The sequence below is a fragment of the Lagopus leucura genome, unplaced genomic scaffold (genome assembly GCF_019238085.1).
Source record: "Lagopus leucura isolate 7727_CA_CO unplaced genomic scaffold, USGS_WTPT01 Super-Scaffold_73, whole genome shotgun sequence".
In the NCBI taxonomy this organism is placed as follows: Eukaryota; Metazoa; Chordata; class Aves; order Galliformes; family Phasianidae; genus Lagopus; species Lagopus leucura.
Window position 1 is genome coordinate 56203076 of NW_024962252.1, and position 23733 is coordinate 56226808.

A 23733-nucleotide genomic window follows, 5' to 3' on the forward strand; every position below is an offset into this window, starting at 1 on the left:
ATTTTTCCACAGCTACATACTTAGAAAAGTGATTTATGTGGGGATCGTGAAACACATAAGGCACTGCTGTTCCCAAGAAGAGAGAAAACAAAATGAAACCCACTCAACCTTGAAGATCTGCCTCCCACCAAGACAGCAGGTGGGTTCAGGTCTGTTGTACTGCTTTGAACTCTCCGTTTGTACTGCTGAAGAGCAGAACAGCAGCCCCGCAGGCAGAACTGGAGAGAGCAGGGTGCGATGGTCAAGAGAATATGGAGCAAAGCTCAAACGCACAGAAGGCTACTTCAGAAGATAGTGCTCCTCGGGGTGAACAGCTTGAGACAAATGAGCAATGCAGTACTGATGTATCTGCAGATTACATTTGACAATATTCAGACAGCCGCCGCCTTCCAATGGAAGGCAAGGCTCCTCACAAATACTGCTCTTCCTGGCGTAAAGTAACTCAACGCGGAACTGAGGGCGGTAGGTCTTCTCAGAGAAACTAAAAGGGAAGAAAAACGTCTTCTTTGTTATTTTCATGTGCTCTGCCTGCAAACTCCCTGAACAAGCCTCTCCAGGAGTCAGGAAACTAACTAAAGTGGGATGACTCAGGCTTTTGCATCTGAAAAATAAAATGTCGCTATTACCAGTGCCTGTTCTGCCTCATACTGCACAAGCACATTTGTAACACAATTTGTAGCACCCCTGCAGTGCTCTCAGACAAAAATGGAGGATAATTTGTTGCAAAGATTAATAGCATTTCCTCCAGAAGGGAAAAAACACAAAACAAAACAAACACACACATACAAAAAACTGACACAACAAACCCAGAATAGAAACTTAAAAAAAAAGTTCCCAATTTTACTGTCTGTGAACAGAACTCCTGAATCAGTAACAGAGAAATCTAGAAGTTAAAAATACTGTGCTCTTTTTCCAATTCTGCTATTGATTTTCCATATTACCCCAAGAAAGTGTCCCTCCATATTTGCAGCTGGTGCTTATTAACACATGCAATCCCAACTCAGCTGGCTGTCTGAAGAGGGCCCTGCTACAGTGGGCACTCAGTTGTCCAAAGGAGCCTAGAAAACCATCTCAGATCCTCTAAGAAAGTTACCACAGAACATGCTGACTGTTTGCCACTCAGTTCCAGCAGACAAAACTCTCAACATTCTTACAGGGACGTGTACATGCCTGTGTGAATTTGTAACATAAACAAGGTTGGATTAGACTTGATCACTAAAGACAGAGTGCTTTGTTGTTTAGCAGAAGAAAGCAGAAACAACACAGAAAGGTGCAACAACAGCCTTTGCGATAGCACATTGGCAAAGGTCACAGCAAACAGATGAAGTCTTGCTGAGTAGGTTAAATGATTCATCCTACCTCACGCTCATTGAAACTGCAGGACTACTGTCAGGTCTTTCATTTAAAAGGTAAATAACCATTCTGAAAAAATAAATACAGAGAACGCAAAACAAAACACTGTAACTGCCTTTTTATGACAATCCAATTCCCTGAAAACTCATTCTTCTCAGTTTGCCTTCCTTTATTAAAAGCACACATGCCAAGTTGAGATAACATCTCCTACTGTTATAATTTTGATCTACGCAGCAATTCATGGTGTGCTCTATGTCAGCTCTGGTGCAATCTTTGGCTCTGATTCTGCATGGAAACATAAAAGCAGTCCTGCACACTTCACAGCCTGTGAGTATACTCATTAAAAAAATAAAATAAAATAAATACGTGGAATTAACCAACTTAATTTTCCTCCTCACGTTTCCCCTGCATTTTGAGAAGAACATTTAGAAACTGTTCTCCGAAAGCAGACTTTGAGGGGAATGTGTCAGCAGTTTGCATTATGCCCCTAATTAAACCAGCATACTCATGCTCTTTATAAATTCCCTCTGTAGCCACAACGTAATTGCTTCTATATGTCAATTTCCATAGTGTACGCAAATGTTTTCATATGCATTATCAGCACTGCCTTGCTGACTGCTGAAGATAAGGCTCTTGTCTAGAAGTGCCAAGGAGACTTAAGCTTCCTCTGCCATGTAACAAAGAGCAATGGGAGCCATCCAGAGAGCCTTCTACCCCTCCAGAAAAAGCTCTAACTATGCACAAATATAACCATTTCTAGATTACTTTTTTTTAAGGGACAACACTAAGAATATAATTTTTTCTTCTTGTTCTTCTTCCCAAGCTAGCATCCCTTAAACAAAATGTCACAGAATCACAGAATGGCCTGGGTTCAAAACAACCACAGTGATCATCTAGTTTTGCCTCCCCTGCCATGGGTATGGCCACAAACCACCAGACCAGGCTGCCCACAGCCACATCCAGCCTGGATGTCCTTAATTCTTGTTGCAGTTCCTTCAAATACTGTTTTATGTTCCTTCAGGGATTGCTGTTTTCTGCAGTTGGAGAGTCTTTCACATATATCTGAATGTACATCCTCAAATTTTCAGCAAGTTCAGAGAATGATTATCACTACAGTCACAAGTCTAACTTAACTTCTTGTAGTTTTTGAGGAGAAAAAAAAAAAAAGAATCCATATTGGCAAATGAAAATCCAGAAATGGCTTACAGCCAACCATCAAGAAAACACAAACTCAAAGCAACAGAACATCCTGTACACCGAACACCAGGAAGAGCAGCGGGCTGAGTAACTTCTCTGTGCCACTGAAGAGACACCATTTATCATTAGGCAAATCCAGTCACTGTCCCATTTCAGGCTTTGCCACATCCAACCAAGAGAGCAGGCTTTGTCCATGGGTGAGGAATCAAATCAAAAGTCATCCAATATAAACAACTGAGCTCCTATATGTTTCTGTTTAACCTTCTGTAAAAATGGCTATTTTATCATCTGGGTCTGCAAAAATGCATGAATGGAAATCATACATAACAATAATCTGTCAGCATGCACCTTAATACCATGGCGCAATGGAATAAATTCCCCACAGTGCTGTAGATACAAAGTCTGTCCCCCTCATGACAGAGCTGTAATACGCTATGTGAAAAACGCATTTTCAGAGTAAGATGTTATTATAATGCTGAGAAAAGACAGAAGCAATTTTACCTGATGTCCCCTTCCACTTCAAAAATTATTTTCCAAAGACAAATCAAGTGAGCACTGCTGAGGTATCCTTTCCTCAGCAGTTTTTACACCCCCTCCCCCCCCCCCCTTTTTTTTTTTTGGATGAGGAGTTGTATTTTCCATAGGAAACAAAAAAAAAAAAAACCTCATGAAAATAATTTCTACTGTACTGTATGTAGAATTTTCCCATCATGAGACAAGTTCAGGATATTGTTTTAGAAACACTAAATCTGAATCAGAATTTTAAACTACAGTTCCACTGAACAAGAGAATAATGGGAAACAGCTCATGCAAACAACAGTTTTGTTTCACAAAGCAGTTTTATAATTCTACCTCTGTACCATGTAGTTTTGTATTTGATTTCAGAGTTATCAAGCACAGGAATTGGTCTGTGCACATAAGAGGGAAAATTAAAAATATATTCAATGTAAAAGGTGTTAATATTACATAAAAGTGAGAAAAAAACAATAAACACTAACTTTTACAGCTTGGCTCTATTGAAAAGAAGGCTTTATTGCAGTCATGTTACAACCTGACTTGATCTCTTGATGTCTTTTCTACTATAGCAAATAATAAATAACGTGGTCAGGGTTCAAGACCAAGTAATTTATTACTAAATTTATGGAAAGCTCCACTACGGAAATCAATAACCAGCAGGTAAAGAAGGCATTGTAAATAAAACAGTTTCCTCATAACACCAGCTGTTATAATACTACAGGTAAATAGGTGACTCTATTTGAGAAAACGGCAAATGTTTTCTCTATGTAGTAAGTATATTCCAAATCAATATAGGGAATGTAATTTGAACATGTTACTTAATAGTTTACAGATTACCTCAGTGCTGAGGCAGGTAAGGTTCTGTCCCATCTTTGTGCAAGGTCACATCTAAATGCAGAGGGCTCTCTGGACCTGTTCAATGTCATTCATACTTCCAAGTCTGACTCTTTCCAACAAGTCCACAGTGGAAAGTGCTTTTTGGAAAGACTTGAAAAAATATCTACATCTACTAAGAAGTCTGAAAGAGTGCATAAATGTAGGTGCTCAATTAAACATGGCTATTCCAGAAGCTTTGTTTTTGCTAAAACAAAACAAAACGTTATCTATTTATACATATGTATGCATATACGTATTAGATTGATAAATACATGCTTGATCTCTGCTAGCAGATGAAACAAGAAGGGTGCAAAGAGACACTGTTGTCTACTTCTATTACTAAAGAACAGAGGGGCTGGAAGGTACTGTCATTATTCATTACACAGACAAAGGTTATTTTCATGTGAGGCTTCTTTCTACAAAAACAAATATGTCAACACACCAACACTGCCAGGGAAATAACTGATGAAAAAGCAGATTATTCAATGACCTAATTTGGTAACAGAATGCTAGTCTGTGAAGAGAACTGAAGGTTACTGCATTTAAACAGAATTCCTCAGACAAAGAGACCCAGGGTAGGGACCATCTAGATGGCTAAGAGACTGGGAGAAAAGGGCATAGGGATTCAGGCCCTGGACAACCTGATGTAGCTGTGTTGTCCCTGTTCATTGCAGGGGAGTTGAACTAGATGGCCTTCAGAGGTCCCTTCCAATGCTAAGGATTCCATGATTCTATGACTACTATAAATCATAAACCACGCGTGAGACTAAGTGCCATGCTGCTGCATTAAGAACAACTGATGTACTACCAGTATAAACAAGATAATGGTGTGCAACCAACCCTTTCCGTCCATTCAGCCCTGTGAAAGACTTCAGGTGTAATCATGGTCAGGTTTTGGTACTGCTGTTCAAAAGAAAAAAAAAAAAACAGCAACAGATCAGAACCTAGAAAAAAAGCAGTGATGGTTGTGGATGATTAAAAAACCCACCCCTGGTGCTGGAAAGTAGCACTGTTTAACTTGTGAAGGAGGGGGAAAAAGACAAAATGTTCTTCGTAAGTATAAAAAGTTGCTGTAAAGACAACAAAAGTTAGAGTGAGATCTCTGTGAGATAGCAGTAAAAATACTCAGTGCTAAGGACTGCACACCCTAGAATAATTTGCCTAGGGATACTGTGAAATTAACACATTGGAATAGATTTAAGAACAGGCCAGACCAACATCTGTCAGGAATAATAAGCATTACTGAGTGTGTCTTGAGGCAAAGGATGCACCTGGTAATTTTTCAAAACTTTAAGATGAAGCTAAGGTGAATTTCATGTCATATGACATTATAAAATACAGAGACTGAGGCAGCAGATTATGTTTGGTAGCCCATCCTCAACCACCACAACAGCAACAACAAACACAGACCTTGCTTTAATTGTGTTTCACTCTTGGTTTATCCATTTCACACACACTTACAAAGAGAACTTCTACTCCTCCATTTGCAGTAAGAGACACTGTTATCTAAGAGCAGGCATTTGCAACTTTAATCTGGTGTGGCTGAGATATAGACAGCTTATGGCAATGTCTGATTCAAAACTAAAAGAAGGGAAGCTACACATAGTAGCTTAACATTCCATTTATTTTGTTTTAAGGGACATCTTACTTGTGCACCAGCAATGCATCCGTCTTCAAGGACGTGCTTTACATAAGACTTCTGAGCTTTTAGAATCCTTCTATTGCTATTCTGCAGAACTAGCATTACTGCTCTCACAAAGCTCCTGCTTTTCATGACATACTTGAGGAGGGAAAAAGGACAAGGATAAGGAACACAGAAAGGTAGAAGAAAAGTATGGTACATGAGGCACTCCAAGAAAGGAGAAAGTGAAGCATGTGGGATGAGGTGAATGGAGAAAAGGTGCTGAAAGGACTCTTCTACTCTGAGTACTGATGAAAGAAAGGGTTGTGAAGCTTTGAAAACATGCACAGAATCACAGAACTATAGAATAGTTTTTGTTGGAAGAGACATTAAATCCCACTGTGTATTAACTCCCCTGCTGTGGAGTAGAGATTAGGTAGAGATGCCCAGGACCCACCCATCCTAGCCTTGAACACCTTCACAGAGGGGGTATCCACAGCCTCTCTGGGCAGCCTATGCCACTGCCTCACAGTGCAGAAGGTGAAGTGCAGTGAAGAAACACGGGTGGAGTAAAATCAGAGAGGTGGAAAGGCATAGGCTGAGTTGCTAAGGGAAGGGATCAAAGAGGAATGGGCTGGGAACTTAGAACAGCCTTGAGAGAACCGATGGCAAAAAAAGGAGAGTTATTCTGAGCAAAAGATGGGGTCTTCTCTCCTAGTTTTGAGTCTCCTATAGCAAGGCAATACAGAGGCACTATCTGAATTACTAAGGGGTGCATATGTAATAATTGTGGAGTAACTAAGCTTCCTAACGTATTTTATCCTACATCCCCCTGGGAAAGAGGCTGACAAATCTAGTGCTGGTAATGAAAGCCTTTCATCTGCCATTTATCAGCTGTGTAACACAGTGGAAATAGGAGTCTTAAAATAAGTAGAACAATATAAATTTGTATCATGTTACTCGTTCACAACATCCCCCATTTTGAGTATCTCGTTCATCGTAACTGCATTCAAGCCAACGTGAAACTGCTGGTAATAAAAGGTGAAAAAAGATTTACAGGCTTAGGTTTCAAGAAACATTTTTTCACGAAATTTTTTTCTTTAGGTTTCTACATTCTTACTCAGAAGGCTTTAGCATGTTCTGAAGGTAATGAACCAGATGCCAGTCCTGCCAGCCTTCCTCAGCCCTTAAATGAGCAACACCAGCTACTGTCTCCAGCATAAGCAGCTGTCAATCATGCTAAGTCATTTCAGCCATGATTAAAAAAAATTAACTTTCTTAGTATTACACATAAGATGATTTTTTTCACACCTTCACTGTAGCCACCAAACTTTACCAAAGCTGGAAATACAAACAGTGAGTAGGTTCCCTAAATAAAGAGAGTAACAAAAACATGTGAAAACCTTATGAGGTCAAGTTTGTCAATTGTTGTCAAGAAACCCCAATTTGATCTTCCATTCCTCTGTTCAGGTGATTTGAAGACCAATTTATGTAAGACATCCTTGTAGCTTCACAACCTTCTTCGGTGTTCCCATTAGCTCTTAACTGAAATGTACCATTTACCTCAGCTTAAAGAGGTGAGCCAAGACATCTCATCTTGTATCATTCCATCTAGAGTATGAACAATCCAAGATTCTATGAGCTCAGGGGTGAGAACTTCGATGTTACAAATGCTAAATTATCTAAAGCATTGCCAAAACAGAATATATGCTCATACAGAAAAAGAATTATGTGAACATTATCACCAAACTCTCTAGGTTTTACTCATTGCACAAGCTTTTTCTCCCTGCAAGTGAATGAAGCCAGTAATTTTCAAGGTGTCCCTCAGGCAACAAAGACCAATGAGGATGAATTGCATTAGCATTAAGAAACAGAATAGCCCTGTCTTGTATAAGATTAAATTCAGAGGGTTTTTTTGTTTTTGTTTTTTTTTAAGATGGAAATTGTTAGGCCCCAGGTTCTGGGAAACTGCTGTAATTTCATATAGAAAATACTGCACTATTTTCAAGTCTGCTAGAAGGTGAAAAAGGACAGTGGTCATAAAATGGTAAAGGGAAAAGGGGTGTTAAAAAAAAGAATTACAAACATCCTAGAGATCATGACAAAAAATTAAAGAATATTAACTTTTGAATGGGAATCTATAAGCTTATATGTAGAGAGTTTGACAAATGCTGTAATCATCTCTAATGAAAGTTTTCACACTTGAAAGAGAGTTCAAGAGCTACTGCTGTGCAACTAGAAATATTCTTTTAAAGGTATTATCTACAACTACCTTGAAGATAATGATAAAGCATTATTCAGTGCTAAAAGTACCCTGAGACTCATCAGAGAAGTGTTAAAGAAGCTATTTATGTCAAAGGCCAAAAGGAAACATTTAACTTGCTCTAAGCCAAATTATTCAGAAAGTGAATTGAGATGTCTTACCCTAACTGCATTCCACTTCCTGTCAAAAAAGGCCACTACTAAATAATTCTCATGATAGAAATCTGAGTAATTTCAGGTAGAAGAATCTCAATGTCATCACTACTAAGTAGAAAAGATCAATTGTGTTTGCACTATTTAGAGACAACAATAACTGTTTCCTGTTCCATTTAGCATAAACATAAAAGAAAGCACAAAGGGTGTTTCCTACTATACTTCACGGTTTCCCATGAAAGCGACTTTTGGCAAAAGCCCATCTCCTTACACTTCATTATGGACCTTAGATTTTCAGTATCACCCATTCAGCTAAAATGCCTTCCTGCTTTCTTTTGCATTGGCTGCCTGACTTATCAGGTCAGGAAAACATTTATATTCTTGTAATTTTTAAGAGCAGAAGATACCCTACAGATGTATATGCTCTGCCGCTGTTCCAAATGAGGCTATAGTGCAGTAAATACATTTTGTATTCCAGAATCTTATTATGTTTTTATAGAAAACTCCTGCAGTTTAATCTTAAAAGAATAAAGACAGATTCTTCTTTTTTTGTGAAGCTGGACTAAGTAGAGCTAACCTCAACTTTTGTCTTCTAAGAACTTTCAAGTGTATAAAAATCTGTGAAGCAGCAGTTCAAACTTCGCATGCCTCTACTTTCAAACTCATTCATTTCTCTCTTCTCATTCACTTCAGAGCCAGCAAATTTCAGAGCAACTAATCATAGAAGGAACTGGAGCCTTGAATGTGGCTCACGGACAGCCTCTGCTGCAGCACTTGTAAGGGAAAGGTCAAAACTTTTATTCAAAACCTCCATGTTATACTGTTACAGCATCCTAATCAACATAGCTAGTACATCTCTCATACAAGTAAAAATAGCACAAGGCTTTGTGGCATTTTTTCTCTTGCAGCCGTGTGATTCACCTCCTTTTCTTTATCTTATCCCAATTTTCTAGTGACCTACCCATTAAATCTTTTACCATTTCACTTTTCAACCTTGTAATAAAACAATGACCAAATTCTCATCTTTCTTCTTCTTTCTCCTGACAAATTCAGTGAGAGGTCCAGCTCCTGGGTCACCTGCTCCAGACTCGCCTGGATTCCTTACTATACTCTCCCATGCCCCAAAGCTGAGGCTCCTTCTTTCAGCACACATAATCTCAGGCCATACCTGAACAGTCAGTGTATTCCAACAAACCCTGTAACAGCAGCAAATCACCAAGAGGAAGCTTCAAGGAGTATATTCAATTGCCAATATCTACCTTCATCTTTCTTTCCTTCCAACCTCCCTTTTACCCTTTGGACTAAAACTTCAGTGAGAAAAACTCATGGCTACTTCACTCTTGTAACAACTCTCTACCTTATCTAAACTCACACACATTGAACTATTTTTCTTTTCCTACACGTCTTCAACAGCATTTTCCATGTTTTCCATTTCCATTGTATAAAATTTTTTTTGAAGAATATTAACATTAGAATTTAATGGCAAATTAGGATAGCTGCTAAAAGACACATGTAGGCTACAAGAGCAAAGGTGTAAATTAACAGCTATCACTTGCTCTTCAAAAGCCAGAACAAAATTAACTCAGTATTGCTGAACATCTCAGTTCAGTGGAGTTAAAAGTATTAAGTCCCCTAAATATGCTCATCCAGTCAAGCAGAAAGGTAAGTTCTAGTCTTGCTGTTAACTTGGATGGCTGCTCATAAACAAAGAGATCAAGGGAGATAATATGCCTGTAATCATCTCCCTTACAAACAAAGAGTTATCCAAACTAGTTATGGAGTTAAAAATAGCAGCGAAGAAAAATAAACTTGAATTTTGCTAGAGGGTCAGCAAGCTTGGCTCCTTTGTACAGTATCATTCTGAAGTGATGCACTGAAAATATACACATTAAAAAAGGAGCCAAAACCCATTGGTCTGAGATGCACATTCCTACTCCATTCCTGATGAAACTGTTCAGCCTTGTTTAAAGAACTTACATTTTTTAAACTGCAAAGGAAAATATAAAATAAGATTTACTAGTCTTGTGGAAGAGATGCTGAAGATAAGACACTGGTATTCCCACTGCTGCTCCGGGAACTGCTTATATATGTGAATTGTGTTGATCAACAGATAAGATACAGAAAACTATGGAATATTAAAAGCACTCCAAGATAAGAGATCAGAATTCAGGTTTCCTCAGGCAAAGAAAAGAACTGAACTTTGGTTTTCTACACCTCTGCTTCAAACCATCGCTTCCTACTACTTTGCAAACCATGCCCCTTGTTTCTCATACTTTCCCACAGGTGTTCAAAATGAAATATCTAATTTGGTTCTGACTGAAACAGCATGCTTTCCAGCTAACTGATGTTCCAGTGAAACCAATGCATTTTTGAGAAAATGTAAATCCACTCTACAGAGAAGTAACACAGGTCTCTACTTCTGCATGTCAGCATGATCCCTTCCATGTATCGGACAACTATTTAAGTAGAGGAAGAATGGCAGATGTAATAGATGGCTGGGAGTGAGCTACTGACTAACAGAGCTAGATTCTACTATAACTCAAAGACAAAAATAATCATGTTATCTGAAAGGTGCTAGATCTGAAATACTAGAATGATCTTGCATAATCTTAAGAAATGTCTGACTTCAAAGAAATAAGAAGCATGTGATAGCGGACTGGACTTCAGGCTTGAGCTGCAGGTCATTCAGATGGTTCATCACTCACTGACCATATAATAATTAATTACCTAGCTTTTGTGACCAATGTTTTTTTTTTTTTACAGCTACTCTTAGATGGATAGATGCCATTTCTTGTAAAGCTGTTCTGAATTAACTATAAATTTTGTTGAAAACTTAATAATTACAAAGGTAAATCTTCATCAGCAACGGAATCTCGGGGAAGAGAGGCCTAAACAGAATTAGTAGTACTCAAGTTACCAATCTCAAAGGACACAACAAAAGCTAGTTAATGTTTTTAAAGTGCTATGAAGTTGGAAAATGCTATATTCAGTAGATAGAGAAGTATTTTGTGAGCTTTTGTGTAGGCTAGCAACTGAAAGTTCTAATTACAATTTGTGTTGTTCAGCACACAAATGGAATGGTGATCAAATTCCTTCTTCCATCTCATTGGCATGACTTCCAGCAACTCCCTCACACTGTTTAACTTTAAAAGCTGTTTTTTCTGTCAAAATGGATTTGAACTGTGGCCTAATATTTGCTTCGATACCAGAACAAGGAGATACCTTAACACCTCCAGAGGTGTCCCAAGACAAGAAAAGCTGACTGAAGACTGAAGTGTGTCACTTGAGTTGAAGGGGAGATGGACCTCTTTCAAATACTGTTTAATTTAACAACCTAGATTTGCTTGAAGGAAAATTCCAAATTCTTTTTTTTTTTTTTTTTCTTTTGCTAGCTTTTTTACCTGCTTAATTAATCTTGGTGGCATGAAAAGCTTGTCTTGTTTTTCCAGTTGTATCCACTGTTTTCATAAGTCATTTTTCCTGCAAACACTGCTTTCTGCACATCCTTCAGCAAACCTGGTTACACAACTATATTGCCATTTTTTTTCACATGGAGGCTAAACCTCATGACTACAACCATCGTCTCATCAGGAACTTCAACAGGAACAGGCAAGAGACACAAATGTAAATGAAAACTATATCTGATCTAGTGGGTGGCAACCCTGCCCATCACTAGGGGTTTGGAACTAGATGATCTTCAAAGTTCCTTCCAATCCAAGCTACTCTGTGATCCCTTTCTATGAAAATTAGCACCATGTGTCTCATAAGGATCTTATGCAATTTAAATTCTATTAGTAATTTCAAGTTTGTCTTCTTTAATTAGTTTCTAATCCATGACTGAAACAGCAATGAAAGAAATTCATCCTTCTGAAAAGGTACTGAAAATGAATCCTGTTTCAAGGTATTAACCATTCATTTTCAAACAAATATCAAAACAATATTATTACTCACAATTACTAGTGAGTGGCTATTATACAATTTGCTTGAACACCCAAAAATGACCTAAGATTCAAGGAAAATCTGATACAGAAATCCCAGATTACGTTGTTTCCTTATGCAAGCTACAGCTGCAATCTAAACAGTGGGGGAAAACTTATAAATAAAGAGGGATATGGCAAACAGGAGTCAGGAAGAGGGGCTTCCATCTTAAACTCATCTTTTTGTTATTTTGTGGAAAACAGACTGATCAATCACCAAATCACATATCTTCAAAATGCTTGCATTCTCCTTCAAACACAAAATTCACAGTCTGTCTGTCTTGTTTGAAATGGAACATTTCTCTCTGTGCTTCAGGCGATGCTGCTGAAACAGGAAACCCTGCACAACACTGAAAAAAGATAAAGCATAGGGAGATCAAAAGGAGAACTGTGCAGCAGCAGAATCTACATCATGAAGATCAGGGCCAGACTGGCAAAAAAAAAAGAAACCAAATCTTTTGAGTTTGCAGATGGAAATCTGCTTTGCTCTGGGCATCTTTGCTGGCAGTGTCCTTCTGCTGCAAAGAAACAGACTTTCCAAAGTACATCCAGATGTGTGCAAATACTCATAATGTGTTTCTCATTCCCCCTGGAACACAATTCTGATTTATTCCTGATTTTGATTTGCTTGTTTTCCCTGATAACCTGTAAGTCTGTTATGGCTTTTACAAGTGTAATTTTTTTGATACCTCACTAACTTCAAGACTTCTGTCTTGAGCAATATCCTTCATTATTCCTCAATGAACAGTAGTGTTATTCCTCTACCCAAAGATGCAGGAGAAGTGGAAACTGGCACAGCAATACTGTGACATCTGAAGCTGCTGTCTTCAACAGCCATCCTCAGCATATTTAGATGGACTGGTTGGAGGACAGAAGGAAGGACCATAGAAACTGCCTGGGGAGCCAGAACTGAACTACACAAAGACAAATAAGAGTAAACTATATATATTTCTATTTTCCAGGTTAATTTTTCTGTTGATTTAGTTGCTATCACGTTACCAGAATCCGTGCCTTTTCTGACACAGTACCAATATTTTCCCCAGAAGTCTCTATTTAATCCAACAGAATTATCAAAACAGGTATCTGAGGTTTGAACAAAGGACTAAAAAAGTCTTAAGAGATGAACTATCCCACGTGTATCTTACATCAGTGTTGTCTGCCATTTTATTTCTGTCTGCCCTTATCTTCACATAAGTCACACCAGAGTTTATTTTAGCTATCAGCACTGTCCCAAGATTTGCTAAAACACAAGAAGCAGTTGCTTGCTAAACAAACTCAAATTTGCCTGGAAAATCTAAAAAAGCTGTTAAGTGCATTCGTAACATCCTGGATCCTCACTCCCCAAATCTCAATGGCCTGCCAATACACATCACTGCCTTCTTACAGTAATATCACTCAGGTGGTTTGGAATTCTAGCAACACATGAAGACTTGTGCATCTTCTTGTAATTTAATTTGCTCTCTTTCCTTTTTTTAACGAGTTTAACCTTTGTAGTGAAATCTACCTAATGAGCCAGACACCATGACTCTCCACACTTCCATTTTTGTGGTCCTTTCTTAAATTTAGAAGGGAGAAAAGAAAAACAAAATACTCGAAGGCAGCTGATGTTGGTCAAGTGATTCCCTTCACTTCACCTCCCCCTCCTCCCCAAGTCCTCAGGCTCCAATGAGATTAAATCACCAAGTTAATACAAATCTTGTCTGTCAGCTCCAGCTGATACGCGATGTGTTTAGCATAAAAGAGAAGCACAGTTAGATGTTCAATTGATCTTAAATTCAAAGTAAAAGTCCTGCTAAATGCAGAGGGAGAAGACAGTTACTGCAGATGATGCAGTAAGATTGAGAATGAGTGGGAAAGCATTTATAACACTAAAGGAGAATTTCTCCCCTCCAAAGTTACCAGTTAGAGTACTCAAAGCAAGTTACTTCTACTTATAACACAGTGTTGTTTTTTTTTTTTTAATAACTATGATCAGTTCAGAAAGAAAGAATAACTTTGACAAGCTGTTCAACATTGACACTTGCACTGACGTTGCAAAAAATACAAATATTCGGAAGATCAGAAGTGCTGAAGATCCTGCTCCAAAAAGCGAAGGGTCCTCTGCATGCACTGAAGATAAAGGTGACTGAAAGCACCATAACTGCACAATCTGCTGGGTCTCCAGCCTCTACACTTTGGCTATGGACAGATTTTGCTAAGAGATTATTCATAAAAGGGCTTCCAACAGAAGCAGTGGTGGGACTGCAGGAGATCATTAGCTTACATACCAGAGACTTTTTTTTTTTTTTTTACTAAGTTTGAGAGTACTAAGTAGACAACAGACTGCTGAGAACTGCATTCACTTTGCTGTGTATGGAACAAGCCTCGCTTTATTTTCATGCTTAATGCCAACTCTGCATTTAAATGCCTTTGCTGTCCTGATGTGTGATACATGAGACACTAAAAATAGCCTGTCTGTTCCAGAATTTCCACTGTGTCTACCTTTGAAAAGTTCCACTTACAATGAAAAAAATATGATAGATTTAACTTATATAGATGAACTCTAAAATACTGAGACTGAGACCGCAAACACAGTAAATCTCTAGTATGTATTTCCTACAAATGTAAGCCTTCTTTATGCACCTCATATTTAAAAAAAAAGAAGTCCTATTTCAACCTATATTGGAGGAAAAAATGCTTAGAAGCACACATCTTTTACTACTACATTTTCTTTCACGTATCTAACTGATAAGGCCTGGAAACTCTCCAAAATTTAAGAAGTCTTATCTGTGTGCTCTCCAGTTCTCTTTTTGTGCTGTAGTTACCTTTCTAATCCAACTCAGATGTTGTTTATATTTTGGAGGGCGACATGCAGCCAGCAAGACAAAACAAAACAGTGGGATTCTGCTCCAGCAAGATAGAGGTGTCCTCTTAGCACAAAGGTAAAAGCACACAACATTGCATTTGCAAAGCACAGCTGATAATTTCATGGCAGGGAATAAACAGACTATTTCAGTCTTGGAGATTTTAATGTATGTAAGGCACAAAGAATAGAGGAAGTGGTAAGAGCCAGCTCTAGTGCAGGCACAGGCAGATTTCACAAAGATATTCATTAACTCCAACTTAACTGGCCAGCTCCCACAGAGATTTCTTAAATGCACATCAATCAATGATTGCAACAGCACTGGGTACTTTAGTCTGCTTCAGTGAAGGTTGGCTGAGTTTCTCCAGTGGTCTTGCCATACTGCCAACCAGCAACATAGTATCAAGCAACATCGCCTCTAAAAAGCCTAAAGATTAATTACTCTGTCACTCTAACTACTAATTAATCTGTTTGTGCTGCTGTCCCTCTACTCTGCCATGCTAGACATTTATACGATGATATCATCTACACTGTCAACCCTATTTGTCATCAAACAACTGGCTGCTGAGCACCTTCCAAAAATCAAGTGCAGCAAAGCATGAGGGCTACACACACGTGTGGGCAGCAAGGCAGGAATTGTACATTGGTTTTATGCTCATTTCTATTTCCTGATTGTGCATCAGCATATACGCAGGTTCATAAAGCCAGGTTTTATAGCCTACCAAAGGCTATTTCTCAGTTACAGATACTGTACCTTAACACCATGTAGACAGAGAAAGATTCTGAACATTTCCCTTTCTGTGCAAGGCAATGAACTAAATTTATGCAGAGGAAAAAAAAAAAAAAAAAAAAAAAGAGGTAAACTGTGTGTCTTGTCACTTCACAATGACACTCATTTCGAATTTATGTAATTTACAAGTCAAAAGATAAGTGCAACTCCCCAGTGCCACAGCCATAGCTGTCAGAATCCATCAGGAAGCCTCGGGCTGCTCTCTGACTTCGGGATCACCAGCGACAGTGCAGGCCTTGGCAGCAGCAGTTAGCTGGCCGCTGTCAGTGATGGATGAGACAACAGAATGCAGTTTGCTCTTTCACAGCTACATCAATACGTCCTGCCCTGCTGACGGGCAGGGCAAACCTGGTTTTGACAGCGACCCAAGCAGATATGATCCCAAAGATACAAAGGAAGCAGAGATGAGCAGTAACAAGGTGTCATCCTCATGGAGTCACTTTTCTGGCCATAACTGCATTTTAGCAGATGTCCAGCTGAATATTACCAGGGATACATCCATTATGGCCCTGAAAATTTGCTCTATCTACTCTGACCGCAGCCAAAAAAACACATGGTGCACAGGAATAGGCCAAATGCTAGGAAATGTGGGCAACTCCCATGCTGTTCACAAACATTTACGTCCAAACCCAAACACATTCTCCATTACAAAAACAGAGGCAAAATTCCAAAGTGCAAAAAGCACCTATTGTGGTTAGGGGCAACAATCCCTGACTGCACTGCCATTTGGAAAAATAATCTGTGTTTAGCTCCATCTGCAGCTACTGTTATATGGAATGATATGCTGCTCTCCCAAACAATTTCACCAAGTGATTTTTCTTTTTTAATTCAACACGAGAGCAGGATATCCAGACAGAAATGGCCATGCTCTGATAGGGAAGGTTGGAGGGCTGATTAGAAAATACAATACACAATGAAGATATCAACACTTACTCTCAAACAGCTAAAATTGTTTTCAAAGTATACAAAAGCAGCAATAAGCAGTTCGTATTTCATATTTCTGTTCTTTCAGAGAACAAGCTACAAAGAGCACTCTGGGTGAGCCAGTACTGAATGCCTGTCCCTGGTAAGATGCTGCCAGCTCAGGCACTTCTTTGTCACTGCTCTGCTCCTTCGGATGCAGCCTCACTGGGCACTTTTGCACCACGTTCAGCCCCTTGGTGATCCACTCCTCTTCATTCCTGGAGAATTCAGCAAACCTAACTGTGGTCTCCAGCATTTATCACTTACCCCGCTTTAAAATCTAAAGGTGTGTGCCAATACCTACATAATTTTTTTACACAAAGCATCTGTAGCATTGAGAGGTGTGAAGAGAGATTCCTGTTCCCTGGTTCCTCACCTCAGTGCAAGGCTTAGGCTTACTCTATGGCATACCTTCTCACAATTCAGAAGCCTTCACTCTGGCAGAACCCTAGGAATCAGCACTAGTACTGCATGTGCATCAGCTTTTCTTTGCAGTAGCACTTGGATAAAGAGAAGGAGAAGACCACTAGTGGGGGGAAAAGGCTCTGGCATGTCCTCACTGCAGGGAAGAGGCTACAGAGCTAGGCATGGTCCCTCTTCATCCCTGTGAGGAAGGCAGTGAATAGCAGATCAATAATATCAGTGCACCACAATTTTCTAACTGCATATATTTGCTACTGGGATAAGCTGTGTGAACCTGGTATTTCTCCCAACTTTATTAACAACTCCAAACCCCTACAAATACACTACCTTTCCTCAAGCTGCGCAGAGAGGAAAGATACCACAATAAATGAGCCATCTGTTCTGTCTTTCACATTACTACTTTAGAGGACACTTCAGCAGCTCTTCTGTTTAAACCAGTCCCTCACTCTAAAGCAGATTATAAGCAGGTATAATATTCTATCACAGTGAAAATACATGCCAGCCAACACGTCCATCCCCTACTCCCACTGTACCTATTGAGTCACACCTGACTACCTATTGGTGACAGCAAGCTTCAGCTGCAGTCAGTGCTGTTTGGATGCTTTTGTTGAAGAGAGCTAATATCTATGATATCATCTGTTACCAGCACAATGGCTATCTGATGTCTGGATTATGCTGGTGATGGATGTAGAAAAAACTGAGCACTAATTTAAGTCTGAGAGAAGATATTGCAACTGAAAATTAAAAGTTCAAAAGTCATCACTGGTCTACTACAGTGAGCAAGCTGAATATGGGAGCCACTAAAGAGGAGTCTACAGAATGTCTTTTCCAAGAGCCATTTTCTCTGACTCTACTTTCTCTTGAACAGAATGTGCTAGTGAATCACTCACTGGTCTGTCTTGGGTTAGCTTGCATCTATTTAAACCAGCATGAAGCTCTGCACCTTTGATGTGAGTTAATTAAGCTCAGATGGCTTTCCCCAGACTGGCTTCAGCAGCTTTGGAAGAGAAGGCGGCCAAATTAGGCCCATCTGTCCAAATGGAAGGGAATCCTTTCCTGCCACAAAGAATGCCTCATTACTCACATGCCTCATTACAGGACAGGAGCTTCCTTCCAAGAGCGCAAGTGCCAGGAGAGGGAGCTTCATGGCTGGCAACAGCTACCTAACATACCAGGTATGTGAAGGCTTGCACACGAACCACAATTCTCTGCTGCCAACTGCTACACACAGAAGGGTCCACCTACAAAGGGATTTCCTGCAATCATCTTTTGTTTAACAGTTGGATCTTCTTGGTAAGAATAGATTTGTAAAAGACACTTGATTTCCTTCCTCCTATTTAAAAAAAAAAAGAATAATCTATCCAACTGGAGTGGGGCTGAGCTGACTCTCTGCACTGACCCTGCAGCCAGTTTGTATAACTGTAGTCAGTATGAGTTCTGGTAGCCCCTCGGCTGTCAAATTAAAATCCCAAGAAGACAGAAAGAATCCTCAAAGTAAACCACATCATCAGATACAGCTGCTAGAGAATGGGAGGAAAATGTTCCCTGGATCAGGGAATCTATCAGGATCTGGGGAAATAAAGGCAGAAAACACAATTATGCATCTTCAGTTCCCATATTCCTCTTGAAGGATTTGATCCCATAGAAGAACTGCAGAAGTTTGATCAGATGCAAGGCTGGCTCTGCTGCAGCACTATGCATCACTAGAGATACTAATCATACCATATTTTCCCAAACAAACAAGATGGGATATGAGATTTACAACTTGAGATGTTCAAGTAAGAAGTACTGCACTAAATGACAGCATACAAAGCTATTCCTTATAAAAATCATTTCATAACAGAAACACTGCATTGTTTCAAAGCAAAACTACTAGGAACAACTACATAATCAGGTTCACAATTTACAGGCTCTGCAATAACTAGAAAATTCAGCTCTGAGTTTCTGCATGTGATATGTAAAAATTACCAACACAGAAAAACCAGGTATGGTATAGAGAATTCCTTCTGTAACATGCTTAGAATCAGGCAAGTTTTTCTAGAAAATATCTACAAAACTGTAAGTGAAATGTACCATACAGTTGGGAAGCATAAACTTAACACAAAGACCAAACAGACCTAAAATCTCTTTTCTCTCTGTTACAGAACATTTTCATGAACATCACGAAAACTAATGAAGAGGTTTAAAATGAAAGAAGCACAATTATCAGTAACACACATGCACAATACAGACATGCACATACATCCTAAGCAGTGATAATCATTTATAAATGTAACAGAACATTACGGAAATGGAAATTATCAAAAAGCGAGAACCATGTTTTTGTGACACGCTTCCTGAAAAGGTTCCTTCATAAAGCTAACAAAAATGAGTTATGGAGATGTCCCAATAAAAGATTAGTTTCAGAGAAAGTGGGACTCCCCAGAGAATCTTTGCCACTGCATGGGTGAAAAACAGCAGGTTAGGCTTTAAGGATAATGTAATGGAGAGCGTGCTGTAACTGAAGGCCAGTTATAAGCAGAGCACGGCAGGGTCTAACCTGGGGCCTTTTGCATTAAAAACCTGAAGAGGAAACAGATGGCACCATCATCAAGGTTGTAGATGATGCCATCCTTGAGCTACAGTCAATACGCTTAAGGGCAGAGTGCCCTGACAGGAACCTCATGAAACTCAACACGGACAACTGCAGTGTCCTGCTCCTGAGGAGGAGTAGGTCCATACACCAACACTTACTGGGGACTGACTGTCTGGGACAGACTGTTCCACAGAAATTGGACAGAGAGTCTTGCAGAACAGCACAAATAGCAGTGCAGCCAGAAGATGGAAGACATTCTTCACTTTTACTTTGCAGCTGTCAGGTCATGCTTGGAACACCACCTTCAGGTGTGACAGAAAGAAATCAAAGAACTGCCGAAGTAATTGAATGATCTCAGAGCAGGGTCACTGTTTTCAGGAGTTTGAACCCTTGCCCTGCAATTAGATGCTAAGAGATCTGGGAGATTGAGCTTGGAAAAAAAAAAAAAGACAGCTTTGAGGAGACCAACCTGTAGCCCACTGGTAGCTATGGAGAGGCTATCAGAAAGGTGGAGTCCAGTTCTTCACAGTGGCATATGAAACAACAATGTGAGACAATAGGCATAAAAAGACATGGGAGGGTATTTAACAGAATATCGGAGGGAAAAAAGGTTCATTATGAAGACAGTGAAGAAGTGGAACAGAATGCCCAGAGAGGCAAAAAAAAAAAAAAAAAAAAAAGCAGTTAATTTCCAAGTGTTAAATTGAGGTTGCTGAAGCATTTGTGTGTGCAAGTGCAATCACGTATAGTTCTTTCCCTGGATGGGAAAGTAACTTTCAAATCATCAAACTGAAATACTGGTGATTCTTTTAGGTCACAAATGGCAATCATTGTTAATAAAGTCCCAAGCTCTCTACATACCACATCAAGGTCTTGGGAAACCCTTCGTTTGCGCAGCTCTTCCATCCTCTCACACACATCCGTGAAGCAGGTGTTGTAGTAGTCTGCATACTGCTGTGCCAGGTCATCAATGTTTCCCAGTGACCCATCCTGTGGTGGAGACAAAGGGAAAAAATGAGAGATTAATCAACTTAAAAATCAGGTTTAAATGTGACAGCACAACCCCTGCAGTATGGGCGGCACACAGCTCACAGGTCATCCTTTCAATGAGTTGTGGTGTCACAGCAGCCCTTTGGGAGCACATGGGTCCCTGCTAATTCCTGCACAGTCAGAACAGCAGGGACAGCAGTACACAGCACTATCCCTGGGCACAATCTGCTTCCGTGCGCTCCCACCCACAGACAGCCATATTCCATCTGGTTCTCCAACCAGCTGCCTGCTCACTTCATTGCCAGCCATTACATATGTTCCACCAACCTTATTTACTGGGAGTAGCCCTGCTTTCCTTGACAATCATTAACAGCAATTTCAAACACTGAAACTTCTTGCTTATAAGCAGCCAGACTGCAAACAGTTCCAGCCAAATGACTTGAACAGGAGAGTTTATACCACTCACAGAGACACTCTGCCAACCGGTCTTTTAAAATGCTCTGGAGGCAGAAACAGACTTCGCTCAGCACCAAACCTCTGCTCTGCAAGATAACCACCCCATTAACAAAATGGCAATAGCCAGGAACCTAATTGTAGTCACCTATTAATTCCATCTTTTTAAATGATGGATAAATAAAAGGAGGAAAAAAAAGGCTGGATTTTATAAGTGGCATTAGACATTTTAGTAAACTTCAGGCATATATGCCAGAGGGCGCAGGGTTGACTAACAATTTTTGGTAAAATAAGCATACAGTTAACTAAGCCCAAAACAAGGAATGGAGTACTTCTGTTTCCCTTGTTGTCTAACTTACGTAAGAGCATATGTTATTGTACACATTCCTCAAAAAGGCGTATGTTACTGTTTACATTCTTCAAAAGATAACAACCTATACTTTGTGTATATATTCTGATACTCTGCAGCTTTGTTTCACTGCTATTATCAGTAAACAGATGCAACACAAACATAAAACTGTCTTTAATATTAAGAAAAAGCTAAGCAATTAAGAGAACATTTAAAAATAATTATGCTAATAGCATACCTAAGATGCACTGTAGGGTTAACATGAGCTAGGAGGAAATCTCTTCAACAGAAACCACATCTTACACAAGACATTGCCATCTGAAAAGAAATAGTCCTGTTTTCTGTGTTACGACTGTGCAGAAGAGGCAGGTCTGCTCTAACAAAGTATCAGTTCCAGGTAATTGGAACAAAACACTCATTCTTCAATCAGTGCTGATGCCTACTAAACCTGACTTGCAAAACACACTTCCTACTTTTTTTTAAAGCACATTTCCACACGCCCAGTAGGTATTGAACACTTCCCAGAATGGTTCCGCAGAAGCATCTGCGGTTTCTTCAAACTAGCGTGTATGGCACAGATGGAAAACAACTTGTGTATCACTTGCTGGAGCAGCAGAAGCAAAATAACTACAATGAATACACACATACACACTTCTCTATATATACTTACTCATTTTTTACTGTATTTCCTATCTCTCAACCTGCTAATGATCTCACACGGGAATCTCAACTGTTGCAAGATTGAGTTCCTTAGCACAAGAAGATCCCACTTCTGAGACCTTTGGACTTTACACAATTTCAAACATTTCAATTTCCCATGCCACTGGGAACAAAACACTGGCATCCTTGAGAGAGACTCCGCAGCCTATCTTGCCTTGGGAGCAGTGGGCAGCAACCACACATCTTCTCCAGGTAATTCCTCCCAGGCTGTCACTGCCCAGCAGACTGGGTAAGAAAAGGACTCCCAAACCCACCCAAGCCAGTGGCCTCGATAGCCTTGGCTGAGCACACAGGTACTGGTGCTATGCAGCAGGGTGTCTTCCACAAGCTCTGCATGCTCTGTATGGATAAGCAGCTCCACTGTGCCATGGGGAATAACAAGCACCAAGCAGAAAAAGTAGCCCACAAACATAATCTTCAATTGTTCACTGCTGCAGGCAATACAAAAACCTGCATGAGTTTCAAAGAGATGACATGAAACCTGATTTCATTCCATCCCAGCACACTGGGACTTTGTCAGTCTGTCTCCTTCCTGAACTCTGGACACCTTTAAATTTCATGTAGTAAATTTACTGGGGAATACATGAGCGTAGTTAAAGATTATACAACACAGCAGTTGCTACTTTAAAAAGTTACTGTCTCTGAAATTGAGTAATGTACTTCAAATCCGAATGTATCAGGTGAGCTTCTGTATAGCTAAGTCAGCTCTATTGCAAGTGGAGTTAAGATTGGGTAAGACAGCAGACTGCAATGCACAAAGGATCAAGCAAATCTTTGCAAATATTCTCTTTTCACATATTTTGGGGTGGGGCTCGTGGAGCTTTCTGTAAAGGATCTAAAGGCTTGTGACTGTGTCTAGAGGAAAATGAGCTTGGTAACAGCTCTCCAATTAAACTCTGCAGACGAAGGGCTGTGCCACTGCAACTGAGCATGTGATGGTAAAGAGCAGACAACAGAGAAGTGACAAAGGCCATCAGTGCCACAAAGCCTGGAGAAACTGACAGCACTTCAATCAAGGCACAGGATTCAAGTGAGGGGCTGAGCTCCAAACACAACTCATGGCAACACTCCAAAGAAGACAAGTCCCATGTGAAAGAAAACATACCGAACAGATGATAGGCCAGAAATTGCTTGAAAAAGAGAAGACCTCATTGTGACCTTCCAATACGTGAAAGGAGCATATAAGCAGGAGGAGGGTTTATGAGGGCAAGGGGGAATGGTTTTAAACTAAGACAGAGGAGGGTTTAGGTTAGATATTAGGAGGAAGTTTTTCACTCAGAGGGTGGTGACGCACTGGAACAGGTTGCCCAAGGAGGTTGTGGATGCCCCATCCCTGGAGGCATTCAAGGCCAGGCTGGATGTGGCTCTGGGCAGCCTGGTCTGGTGACTGCTGATCCTGCACATAGCAGGGGGATTGAAACTAGATGATCATTGTGGTCCTTTTCAACCCACACGATTCTATGATCCTATGAAAATATGATGCCACAAATGTAAACATTTGTATTTACATCTCAACTTTCCAGAAGGTTGTAGTGGAAGATATTGATTCATCTATTTTTTTCTCTGTAGCAAAGACCATTTCTGAGTTTACATGGAGGATTATCCCAAGAGCACTGCTCTTGTCCGAAAGAAAAACAGATCCACAAGTCAACTGAAGCCAAAGACAGCAAGTA

General features: G+C 39.9%; 1 protein-coding gene across 4 annotated transcripts in view; it reads right to left on the bottom strand.

Moving 5' to 3' along the window:
- The window catches only part of LOC122185143 (SAM and SH3 domain-containing protein 1-like), a 519052-nt gene that overhangs the window by 79320 nt on the left and 415999 nt on the right, over positions 1-23733 (bottom strand). For all 4 annotated transcript variants that reach the window (XM_042880723.1, XM_042880713.1, XM_042880710.1 and 1 more), the window contains exon 2: positions 20410-20538. In XM_042880723.1, coding sequence (XP_042736657.1) covers positions 20410-20538 — 129 coding nt within the window. The remainder of the gene's footprint in view (positions 1-20409; positions 20539-23733) is intronic.